This window comes from Trichoplax adhaerens, genomic scaffold (genome assembly GCF_000150275.1).
Source record: "Trichoplax adhaerens TRIADscaffold_19 genomic scaffold, whole genome shotgun sequence".
Taxonomy (NCBI): Eukaryota; Metazoa; Placozoa; class Uniplacotomia; order Trichoplacea; family Trichoplacidae; genus Trichoplax; species Trichoplax adhaerens.
In genome coordinates this window covers 63960-77413 of record NW_002060961.1, presented here as the reverse complement: position 1 = coordinate 77413, position 13454 = coordinate 63960, and the positions used below count along the sequence as shown (strand labels likewise).

At 32.5% G+C, this 13454-nt stretch overlaps 3 protein-coding genes across 3 annotated transcripts; 1 reads left to right on the top strand and 2 right to left on the bottom strand.

Moving 5' to 3' along the window:
• Window positions 1-1270: 1270 nt before the first annotated feature.
• On the top strand, window positions 1271-4235 carry TRIADDRAFT_60933 (uncharacterized protein; the record flags this gene model as incomplete). Its single annotated transcript, XM_002116936.1, has 5 exons — window positions 1271-1768; window positions 2603-2703; window positions 2924-3043; window positions 3951-3998; window positions 4139-4235. 5 exons carry the CDS (start codon window positions 1271-1273, stop codon window positions 4233-4235), a joined length of 864 nt encoding a protein of 287 aa, XP_002116972.1.
• Window positions 4236-6583: 2348 nt separating this feature from the next.
• Window positions 6584-8480, bottom strand: TRIADDRAFT_60932 (uncharacterized protein; the record flags this gene model as incomplete). Its single annotated transcript, XM_002116878.1, has 4 exons — window positions 6584-7017; window positions 7545-7646; window positions 7864-7945; window positions 8409-8480. 4 exons carry the CDS (start codon window positions 8478-8480, stop codon window positions 6584-6586), a joined length of 690 nt encoding a protein of 229 aa, XP_002116914.1.
• A 4181-nt stretch (window positions 8481-12661) lies between these two features.
• Window positions 12662-13396, bottom strand: TRIADDRAFT_31690 (uncharacterized protein; the record flags this gene model as incomplete). The annotated part of the gene is made up of 2 exons (XM_002116877.1): window positions 12662-13176; window positions 13231-13396. The coding sequence occupies 2 exons, from the start codon at window positions 13394-13396 to the stop codon at window positions 12662-12664; spliced, it is 681 nt and encodes a 226-aa protein (XP_002116913.1).
• Window positions 13397-13454: the final 58 nt, after the last annotated feature.

Sequence of the window (13454 nt, the reverse complement as noted above, 5' to 3'; positions counted from 1 at the left end):
ACATGTTCCCTTGGCCGACATGAGTTAATCCATTGATGTAGTAAAAATAGTAAGGTCGATATTAGCTAGACAAGTAGAAAATAGTTAAATAAGGTAATACATTGTTAGTTGTTAGATATATATTTTACTTGTTTAACCAACCATTTAAATTGTTGAGTTATAGTTGACTAAGTATTAAAGTAATCATCTACGAATGCTTTTTCCTCAGTTTTTTGAAGTATAGCATCCTTAATAAGTAGATGTATATACACGATATTCTACACTAATTCTATCTTATTTGAAACACTTGGAGTTAGTTATTATATGCATCCTGTGCGCTAGAGTCATCATATTGGATAAAGTAAACTCGAGGCAAATTGTCACCGTGACGTAAATCATTTAACTTGCACCTATTAAGAAACGATCGCACAGTCTTAGCAGTGTACGTGATTAACCATAATGGGATGGCGCTATTTGCCTCTTGAAAGCTTAATCACCGTTCAATTGAACTAGACATTAACTTGTATCATTGAGTTAATTGGAATTGATTCTCGATGAAACTTGATAAGATCGTACAACGAATAAAAATGAGAATTTCAATTTAATTACAACTGTAAGAATATCTTAAACTAAACTTCGTGTTAAGGGGAAGTACTATTTTTTTACTTTAATGACAGATAAGATTTGACCAAGTCAATCTTCTCCTTAAAATGAACTCTGAGCATAACTCACCAGTTTATTTTCCTATCCTTATCTCAATTCTTAGATGCATTGCTTTGAAGATTCATAAAATTACAGCATAGATTTTTAAGTTGTTACGGTACTATCTTTGAAATAGACTCCGATCGAAACACACAGTTTTCTCCCTATCCCTATCTCAATTCTCAGATATGTTAGGGTCCATGTATGTTATAAAGGCATCTTATACGCTGACCATGATGGCGAAAGCTTGCCTGTTAGTTCGGCCATCATATAGATTGCCCTCGTCATCACAGTCAGCATATACGATGTCTTCATCACATACATGGACCGCAATAGATACGTGGCCATCCTAGTCGATATTTTGAGATTCATTCTTTACAATTTATTTTTGTCTAGATCTTCTACTTCCAATCTTTGAAAGTAGTGAATCGATAATCTATTTCATCCTTTTCAGCAACTACATCGTGAAATATTGTACATTGGCTATAAAGTGACTGCAAAATCAATCCATTAAACGTATCTTAGTCGATTAATTGAAGTAGTTCTATATAAGAATTACCTTTAGCTTTCTCAGAAGTTCTCATTAAGCATGACACAACCAGATAAGCCTTATCACGTCTTTGATAAAAATTGGATAAGTCAAAATTATGATAAATTCAGGCCTACTTATCCGCCTTCTCTTATCCAACAAGTGATGGATTATTTAAAACAAGGAATAAATCAACAAGACAAATTTGATTTAGCCATCGACGTTGGCTGTGGTCCCGGTACATCAACCCAGCAATATGCTCCGTATTTTAATCGAATTATCGGTTTCGATCATAGCGCAACTCAAATCGATCTAGCTCGCCAAGACAACCATGATCCTAATATTACCTATCAACTTAGCCCAGCGGAAAATCTTCCCCTCGAAGATAATATCGTCGATTTGGTTATATGTGCTCAGGCTATCCACTGGTTTAATATCGATCAATTTCTTTCTGAAGTTAATCGCGTTCTTAAGCCTGGTACAGGTTGTGTAGCATTGTATGCCTATAATGATCCTGTTATCATGAATTGTGATCAAGCTGAGGAATTAAATTATTACGTAAGTTACTATCAAGAAACTGAAATGAGCTTGAGTTCATTCTATCAAATACTATTACCTATCGCTATCGTTGTCTGCTATTTTCATCGTAAAAATTTGGCTAGGTATACTCGTTCAGCTAGCATGAACTAGAGTCCATCCTATCTAATATGCATATAACGTTACTTATGCCTAGTATTGTACTCGTACACTATTTCGATCGTTGACCATGATTTATAAACTGCAAGTTTCAATCATAGAGGCAGGGGAAGGTGTCGTAACAAGTGTGATTGTATTTAGATTTATAATCAAGTTGAGTAGCATAAGATCTAAAATGGCAAGTTAAAAAGAAGTTCAACGACGCCAACTATTTTACTGTAGGTTAGTAGTATCGCACAGAGACCATAAGATTAAGTCATAGCTATATTCATAGATGTTGGAAAAGAGGCATTAGTAATTATTTTTTGATTTAATCAAGTAGACTAGCATGATTTGCATGGGTACCCGATATAGGAATGTGGTATATAGAAATGCAGTTCAACGATGTCAACTAGATTAGAGTTAGGTAGATGTGTAGCTCAGAATCATAAAATATTTTAAGTAATTCTAATCAGAAGAGTAGTTTAAGATAGCCATGCAAAATGGGCTGCATAAAAAATGATTCATCCTACGGAAAACTCATTAAACAAGGAGACAACTACAAGAAATCTATAACACTGTCGGGACAATTAGCTAATCACTTGGATGTGGAATGATGGCTGAATGGCTTATAGACTAGTTTCAATATTAGCTTGATATTGATTGCCAATAGAATCATTTTTTATTTTATATTTTTCTGTAAATATTGATATTTAGATATATAATGGTCCATTGAGTGTTGAGACATATCAATTTGCTAAATATTGTGGCAAATGTCGCTATAGTAATATCGAGTGGCCTTTTAGCCAGGCAGTAAGGTAAGATAAAACATATATAGAGAGTGAAAGAAAGATATGAAACGAGTAATTCATTTCTTGATAGAGCTTTGATAATACTGTATGAGCAAGAATAGCAACATTTCAGCTCAAGTATTTCTTATAGCTTGTAAAGTTATGGCATACGATCTTGGCTAGTAATAGTCTGCAGCTCGTGCATTGCAGATATTTCAATTCTAATAAATTTTATACGTGCTTTTAGGGGCGAATCAAATACTGTCGACAACCAGATGGATATCGATAGTTATATTGGTCTACTTCACACGTATGGCGATAGCGTTGATGCCGAATTACCGTATCCAGATCCGGAATTGAAAAGAAGGTTAGTGGATAGATAAATATGTCAAGCAGGACATATTATAGTTATTTTATTAGCAGTAGTCATAAAATACCATCTTGCTATTTTAAAGAGAGGGTGGTTGGGGCGATTGTAGTGTTTTCAGAATGTACTGGAATGATCATCATACTCTTCAATTGAGGCATTTTATAACTGTTCTTAAATATATACGTAGGTACCTTTACATTCTTATTACAATACTCGTACATTCCAATATAACTTGTCGTGTTGAATTATTTATAGCACTTACAGTCTTGGCCATTTTCCATAATCATTAGCTTAACTTCCGGAACTAATTCACAATTGTATTCTCTGCCGGTGTACTATCTCTTAAGCTTTCAATGCAGTACTAACAATTTCTGCCTCAGATTAAGTTGTTAGTTGCAATAGTTACGGTGTTAATGATTCTTACTTTACTTCATGATAGCTTACACACTGGTCTGCTGTAAGTACTTGATACTTGTAGTCAATAATTTAAAATCTATTTTCTTACTCTACGCCTTTGTGTCAATCTCTAAATGGCTACGTTACTAAATCTACTTTCGCTGAATCATTGGATCTTCCATCATAATTATCATCATGTTGGATATAAGTCTTACTATGCTTTGTGACTATTAAGAAAAGCTGTGGGCAGTTTTGACGATAAAATATAATCAGATCGCAATATATAATTCAGTTTGACCATAGTTAAATAATATCACTAGATCACCAATGCAAATCGGATGTTATTAGTACGGTATGTAATATTCTTAATAACTTAGCTATGAAATTAGCAAGCCAGACATAATATATCATACGGGTAATACCCTATAAAATAAGTATAGATGACGTTGTAGTATAGTACCAGTACCGGTAAGTAAAAATAATTTAAAAATAATTTCACTTTAAATAGTTATCCCTTACTAAATGAAAATGATCAAGAACATATGATCATTGGGACGTACGTTTAAACAACAAACGCTACTAAAGAATTGTTACTGCATAAATAAAGTGAAAATGGAGGTTGTCTTGTTACAGGGACAAGAGAGTTAGGAATTACTATTTATGATGCATAATTAAATACTTGCATAAACATTTTAGATTCGCCGAAATGTTAAGAGAAAGTACAGGAGGAGAAATGTTACAGCTTTGCTATCCATTTTTCTACATGTTTGGTAAAAAGCCATCAAAATTGTAAACTCTTTAGTATGATAAGGTAAGTCCAACAATCGATCTTTGACCGGAGTTAAACTTTCGCAGACAGTATGTCTTTATTCATTATTTGCAATTTACTAATCGTTTATCCTAATTAAGAATATTTGAAAGTTGGATCATTCGCTAGTCTGCATCCATTTCTATGAAATCTGCTTAAGAAAGACTTTCTTGCGTTATCTACAGAGAAGGATGAGAGAACTCATACTGCTACAAGGATAGTCTATCTCGTAGTTTATCGTTATTCATTAAAAGGACAGTGTCAAAGTGGACTTGGTATAAAATTTTTGAGTATTTTATCGATATAGTGGTAACATGATAGCTTATAAATCAAGTAATACTACGTACTATAGTGCACTATCGTTGATAATATACCATTTTGGCATGCTGCTGTCAGGGACTTCCAAGTCCCAATGTATTAGTTTTAGAAGTTCCTGCTGCTGTATTGTTAAAATATTATTTGCTATAGAATTACGGGACATTGCCGCATTGGTATTTGTTGAATTATCTATTGCTATAATAGTATTATATGAGTTTTATAACATGTGCATAAAGGCAACTATCTGTCTTGTGATGCAATTCTTTATCTACTTGTTTGGGGATTACTATAATTTACCTACCTTATGATTGCAATCGAATTACTTTCAAGAAAGTATTTGCAATATAGAGCAGAATATAACTTTGGCACACAATTATTATCTCGTCACCTTAATCCGTGCTGCTCTACGATATTTTTTGTCTTGTTTTCTACTTTGGCTAGCAAGTGGAATAATAAACTGCATAGTTTTGCTTAATTCTCTTGCTTCATTTCCCTCCAATACATAATCACTACCTATTAAGCAATGTTATCAATCAACTTTTGAATTAATGTCTAATTTACTTTTATACAGCATGTTGACAACGATAACTTATCGAATAGCTTCGTTAAATAGCTCAAATTCTTCAACGAAACTAAAATATTATACTCTGTATTTTAATGATTTTGGATGATCCAAGTTGATATTCAATACCACATCAACAATACTCGTATACAATTGAAGATCCCTTTTTTAGTTAGTTAGTCGGTTAGATAGTCAACTAGTTGATCAATTGATATTTAATTCTAAAGACTATAATCTTGGGTGCTAAGATTCCTTAAGTAATAAATGATAGTAAATCTCTGACTATCTCGTCTACACTATCTGTGACGCTATAATTATACCATAGTATTCGGTCGTTGGAACTGAATTATTTGGTGATATAGCTAATCTCGCCTCTTCAAGTTAGTAAGTGGCGTTCTCCGCAAGGATTGGCGTGTGTAGACTACTTTGTCACTAGTGGTGTGTGACAACAATATAGCAGCAGCACAATTTGCCTGGAGCTTGCTAACATGTTTGGCTTGGGTTAATTTACTAGTGTCTGTTTGCTATAAACTTGTAAACTTTGTTGATAAATTAGCTCAACAGCAGAGGCATACTAGTTAGTTCTTCAATAAGTACTGCAGCGTACGATAGAATAGAAAATTTTTATTTGACAAATCCTTCAACTAGCATAAACTCGCTTTTCTAACCACTAACTTGTTCAGCAACTAACTCACTAGCCAACTTGACTAGCTGAACTAACTTCACACAAAGCAGCTATTATGTAGTCGCTTCTTCACTTTACGATTCTACTATTCGATGTGGACGTGTTTAATTTCAATTACTTAACTTATAATTATTAAGGCGATAGCGTAATTCTGGCTACACATAGTGCCTACAAGTTAATGCGGTAATGATTTATGTCATTACAATATTGTATTCCATCCAATATTCAGTTACAACAAAACGTATTTCTTAATTACAACATATATTGATTAATTATCCAAAACAAGTCCAACTATTTCAAGTCCTTGCAATATACCTATGGTACCAGTGGAATTCATCGGATGCAAGCGTCATTGGTATATGCTATCCATAAACCTTTCCCATTCTATTCTTAACTTCATTAACGATAACGATTTTGGATTTTTGTCATTCTGATTACCAATGGGAGTTATAATCAAAAAGGCTACGCCAGCTAATTGATAGATTGGGATTACAACATTACAGATATAACCAAAGTAATAACAATTTTTTTCATTCTGATTGATTCGGGTGGTCTTTTCTTTCAATTCAATATGCATACAACGAAGGCCACCACTAATAAATTTGACTTGATAATGGCCATTCTCTAAAATCGCCTCTTCTAGCCCACAATGAGATAATTTTGTATCGTCGAAACCGTTAGATATTTTCTAACTTATTCTGTCTTTATCTAGATTATTTTTCATTAAAATAATCTTTAAATGAGCTGTATTTAAATTGGGGATCGATTTTAGATAAATAAGCCACAGCAGTAACTTCTTGCTGATAGGATGGAAATATCCGCTTGGCAAAGATAGGAAAATGCTGATTTAAAATAGATAGCATAGTCTGAGAAATGATAGATAGGAATAGCAATAAGATATTTATCATCTCGAGCAGATACGGATATCCATTCCTTTTCGATACTTTGAATTGTCCAATTTTCATCAGTTACGTTTCGTTGAGCTAATTCTAATTGTAAATCTTGAAGGCAATTAATTGAAAAATACTGAAATAACTCATTGCTACCATAAATTAGTATCTGTAAAATAGCATGAAAAGATGGATGAGACATAAATTGGTAGCCATCAGGTTCAAGTCTTATCACAGGTGATAAATAAATCAAGTGATTATCATCGTGTTCTCGTACTAATTCATGAGTGTAAGGGGGATCTGCATAAAAAACTGTTCAGGTAGTTAAAATATCATCAGTTAAGCTCTATTTAGGTATAGCCACTAATAGCTCCGGTATTTCAGAAATCGCTATGACTTGATTTTTATTCCGTCGACAAAGTTTTATTGCTTACGGATACCCACTTAAAGTTGTAAAATATGAAATAATACATCGTGGAAAATATTAATATTTTAATGTGAACAATTAGTATTAGATTAACATTGACATTAATCTCATATAATCTAATTTTATAGCAGTACAGAATAATATTTACTGTAACCAGTTAAAACTATAATGATTCTCATTGCAATTAATTGATGTCGATTACTATATAAGAATTTTATTCCATAACAGCACATAATTTACTGTAACAAATTTGACCTAAATAATTTCTCCTATAATCGGTTACTGGCAAAAACTATTAAATAATATTTCTGTGGCACAGATTGTCTTGAATTTATAGATATATGGTTCTTGGATACAGGATGACCTTCCAAAAAATCTCGATTTTAGTCGATTTGGGTATACTAATTTTCACCTGGAATCATTCCTGGAAATAGACGATTGGGCTTTTCCTGATAGCTATTCGTCACAATTTTATACGAATCTGTCTTTATTTTCTTGTCGGTATTGATGTTTTCTACAAATTAATTATAAATTAAGTTGACGCTGATTTTAATTCAGGACTAGATAATGATAGGTTAATTAATATTTTGTCTAAGATAATATTTAGTAGTAATGTATGCTATTTCTTAGGTATCGGAAATAGAATTTGAAATAATCGATACATAATAACTTGATACAAGATGATTCTCTAAAAGTCTTAGTTTTGGTCGATTTACTAATACTAATTTTACCTGGAATTATTTCTGAAAGCGTACAATAGGCCTTTTCCATATGATTACTCATCCCAGTTTTATTCGACATAGCCTGTAACTTCTTTTCAGTAATAATGTTTTCTAAAAATTAATTATAAATTAAGCTGGCAATGACTTTCATCTAGAACTAGATAAAGATAGATCAACTAATATTTTCTCTAATAGTATGTACTGTAATGTGAACGCATACACAATCTTTTTTATAAGTCATTTTCTATACCGATTTATAGTTCGTTACTTGTGTTATACTGTACTGTAAAGCGCACACAGTATAGGAACAGGATTGGACTGCTAATATTGCTTAACTCTCATGATAGTTTTTGTTGATATAATGGTATATATGCTACATAAAATGATAAACGAAAATGATCTACTAGATCCATACACCGAAAAGGAAATACTATCTAAATGAAAACCACTTCTAAGGGTATACAGTAATACGATAAAAATGATATATCATTAATAGCTATAAATTCTATGATGCTGTATCTTTATTAGGAAAAGAATACATTCAAATGGGTTACCTTCATGAAACAAGAAATCTGAACCTCTTCGATAACGTAATAATTGATCGTACACGACACTATCAAGGACATTTTCATCGATTTAAGGTCGAAAGGAAGAAATAAACAGTAGCATTGAGTATGCTGATAAAAAACTGAAATAGGAACAGAATCATTTCCTTCGATCATTTTATATTCTACCAATGCTTCGCTAATGATATCCGCAACAGTAGGCCAAAATAAGAAAATGACGGCATATCGGCACTGTAATCATTATAATTAACAATACCTGAGGGGAAAATCATCAGTATTTATATCATTGAGATAAGACACATGCAGAGAATAAGAATTTAAAATTAAATGTTACATTTATCATTACTGTCTATGTAACAGCAATAGCTTGTAAATGACTACGTAGACGGTAAGTAATATATTAAATACAGAATAAAAATTTATATAGTAATATAGTTAAGCATTCTTTAGCAGGGATTCGTCGCTTAGTTTTAAGACTTGAAAATAATGCTTTATCGAGAAATGATTGCATCAAAGTTCATAAAGAAAACCTACGTAAGCTGCTATTAACAGTTCCTTTACTTCTATACAGTACTTTTATTGAATTAAACAAGTAATCATAGAGCATGACAATAAAACGTGAGCTATTATAGCTATCTATCTGTGTCTACCTTTAACGTTATGCCGTAACATAGAAGCAATTATTGTGTGAGACTTACCATTACTCCTATAAAATTTGTTTCATCATCCCGTAAGTAGCCTCCCAAGATAGGTGTGGACAGCTAACGTGTTTGCTACACACAAACTGTCATCGCAATAGGATCTGATTGAAATCAAATTTTCGATTCATCAATCTATATTACCTAAAGATAGGGTGATGCATTATATATTAATTATCAATGCAAAGGCATAGCAAGGAAAGCTCTTCAGTTTTCCATACTACTGATCCAAAGATAGATCTAAAGAAGGAAGTGCAAACTTGTTAACTGATTTTACCTATTCCTAAGAATTTACTCCTCTCTCCGCTCTGTTACATCTAGAATTGCATATTCTCAAAATGGCATCACGAGCTCATTTGCATAATGGTAGACATCTTAGTAGGTAGTCTTTTAGAAGTATTTTATACTGGTATACTACCTCGCATTCATAATATGTGTGTATGTGATCATGTAAAATCATCTTGTCTTCTACTTTTTAAGGCATCGTTGACCTGATTGTTAAGCGAAAAATAATCCAAATTTGATATCGACAATGTCGTTTAATTCGATATCGAAGGGGTGCGATTGGCAAAATTTTCTTGCAAAATGGCACAAAACGACGCTAAATCGTGCCAATAGCACTCCTTCGAGATAGATTGAAATTATACCGTCGATAACAAATATGGATTTTTTATATTTAACGATCTGTCAATGATTACCTTAAAAGTACAGATGTTAGATTTCAATCAAAAATATTTCTTTCTTAAATTTTTCTAACTTATGTATTTGAAGCTCTTCAGCTGTTTTTAAGGTTAGAAAATCCTCGATATAATCATACATCCCATCCCGTACGTCAGTTTCGAACTGTACGCTAAATTACTATTATCTTCATCAAAGCGGCTTAAGTACCTATTAATCGGATGCATTCTAATACAATCGAGGATTACCAGTATCTTTCAATTTTATGACCTTTTCTTTCTCTTCTTTTATAGCCCTTGACAATATCGTAAAATAGATGGTAGTTATCGTCGAATACAGCTAACCAAAAACTGCAGAGGCGAAATAAATTGAATAATTCGTTAACGCGACCAACTAGAGTAACTAAATCGCCAGGCCACTCCTTCTAGTATTTTGTTTAGTCAGTCGCATTCTAATACAATCAAGGATTACAAGTATTCTTCAATTTCATTTAATCTCTTCTTCTTCTCTTATTAGTTCTCGATAGTATAGTACTGTATAAGAGATAATATTCATGATCGAATGTAGCTAACCAAAAGCTACAGAAGTGAAATAATTTAATGCTTCGTTAAAGCTCGTAGCTATAGCAACTAAATTGCTACGCGAACCCTTCTAATATTTTACTCAATCAGGTGCGTTCTAATAAAGTCAAGGGTAACGAATATCCTTCAATTTCATTTGACCTCTTCTAGTACCGTAAAATAGAGGGTTTTTATGGTCGAATGTAGTAAACTAAAGACTGCAATAGCGAAATAAATTCAGCGATTCGTTAAGGCGAGCAACTAGAGTAAGTAAATCGCCACGCTACCTCTTCTAGTATTTTACTCAGCCAGTCTTATTTCAGTACAGTAGTTCCTGATAGTTTTGTAAAAACAGATGGTATTCATGGTCGAATGTAGGTAACCAGAAGCTACAGCAGCGAAATAAATTAAAATGATTCGTTAAGGTTCATAACGACAGTATAGAAATTAAATTACCACACTACCTCTTCTCGTATTTTACTAAATTATTGCATTCTAATACAATCAGTAGTTGCAAATATCCTTCAATTTCATTCGATCTCTTCTTTTGCTATAGTAATCCCTGGTAGTACTGTAAAAATAGATGGTATTCATGGTCGAATACAGCTAGCCAAAAACTGTAGCAGGCAAATAAATTAAGTGATTCGTAAAGATCAGCACTAGAGTATCTCAATGGCCACTCTGCCTCTTCTAGTATCTATTTTGTTCAATGAAACTTATTTTGATACATTATGAATATAATTAAGGGTTATCAAATATCCTTCCATTTCACGACTACGTGTTTATTGGATTTTTACGATATTATGACATAGCAGTCAATTACATACCTGTACGTTACAATAATGTTATTTGTGCATAATCCTATTTCTATAAAATCCCTTTTTTTTAAATTAAAAAGTTTTAAATAAAAAAGGATTACGTCATGATAAATTTCTGTTAAGCAGATTGCTTGCAAAGATGATTATAATGAAGCCTAAAATAGTTCAAGTAGTTTACGAATAAACTGAACATGTAGATATCGTGCCACCAACGCAGAATTTATGGCTAAGAGAACACGAATGATATATACTTGTATAAAGACAATAACAAAAGCAAGATCTTTACATCGAGGTATTACAATTAAAGTTAGATCGTTTTCAAACCCATTCATAGAATTTTTCATCTGCGTTAAAATTAAAACGACTACAACAAGGAAATGCCAGGAATCCACTGCACGTCCATACAATTTCAAAGTATATTAAATAGTTTAAGAAATTAACCCACAGATGAGTACAAATTGCATTCAAGATATGTGTTAAATGGTAACCTAAGCGGATTATAATTCAATCACATCATTACAATAAGTGCAATCTTCATGCACGCTAATAGTGAATCGGACTGCGTAAGGATTATCATAATGTTTATCACATAGCGGCTTTATTTTCCACGGGTATTATGAATACCGCTATTGATTCACACAGATATTCTAGACATAGATGATCATACAACTAAGAGTATGATTGTATACCTTATCTACTGTTTATCTTATTGATTTACTATTTACAATAAGCAAAAACTACCATTCTAGAAATGTTATTATTTAATACTAAATGACGACAATACAATGTTAGCATGATGATAAAACAAAAGTAAAATAATAACGAATAGCACCCGGAACATCATTAAATAGAATAACAGATGGTTGAATTTCATAAATCAGCACAATATTGGTTAGCAAAATTAACAATTTAATAGCTGAAATTGAAGATAACAATATCATAAAGTCAAATTGAACTTTCACAAAATTTCAGCTTGGCTCAGTATACTGTAGTAAAGCTAAAAATATTGAATCCAATATCCGTCAATCTTAATCTTTAGACTTTCTTTGGCTTCACAGCGCACTCATCGTATTTAATTTCCCTTGATTATATCAACTAGCGACTAAAACATTAAGAATAGACATAATATTTTTTAGATACTTTTGATCTTACAATGTCCAAAAAAATGATGTAATTGATATAATATTATCACCGTTATAATAAATCTATTTCTACATTTCTAAATTTTGGAAAAAACAATTACAATAAAATAAAACTCTTAAATAAATGAGTTGTATGATATTCATATCCACAACACTACGGTTACATTTACATTGTCGTATATAATAAGGTTTGTATGGAATAACTGAAATATCGTTTTTATGGCGGAGTCACAATTTCTTATACAGACAGCTATGACGCAAAATTTAATTTATACTTGTTACACTAACTCCTTTCTATAATAAACAAAAACGCCTTTCCTTGCAACGATAACATTAGGCAGGCCATTACATTGTGGTTGTCGATTTTCTTTCCATATAAAACGATGTTGTGCCATGCATGGTATGCAACAGCCGCCTGTAAGCTTCTTCCTTACCAATTAACTTGTAGTAAATGCGCAAAGCTTCCAATTTGATGTGAGCATTAAAATAGCAATACAGAACTGGATGGAATAGTGGATAACAGTAAGCAAGATAACGTAGTACAAATACTGCCCATGCCATGTTATATTGAGCAAGAAAGAGGCTTTGATTAATATATGCCGAAATCCACAAAAAGCAAAGACTACATATCGCGAAAGGGGTCCAACAGATAAAAAATACGCCAATTAAAATCACCATTTGTCGAATTGCTTTGCTATTTTTTGCTAAACGGGCGCGATCCTTGCTCTCTGTTTGTTGTCCGCGAGAGCCATGAGATTGAATTAGGACAAATATACGTACGTAAACAGTAACAATGGTAAACAAGGGAATGAAATACAGTAACCCCAATGTGATAGTAAGGCAGATAGCATCGTTTATAACTATTTGACGAGGCTGAACAATTCTAAAAGTACATTGAGTAAGGCTGATTTCACGATAAAAGAATGAACCCATCATCACGAAGATAGGTAATAACCAAACCGCCACTAGAGCAATAATCACATTGAGGCGATTGACAATCTTATGATAATTAAATGGATACATGACAAAAACATATCGCTCAGCACTAATCAAGCAAAGGTGCAGATTAATATTTGCCATTAATGCCATACTACCAGAGCCGCCAAAGTTGCAAATAAGGCCTCTGATATAGACATTG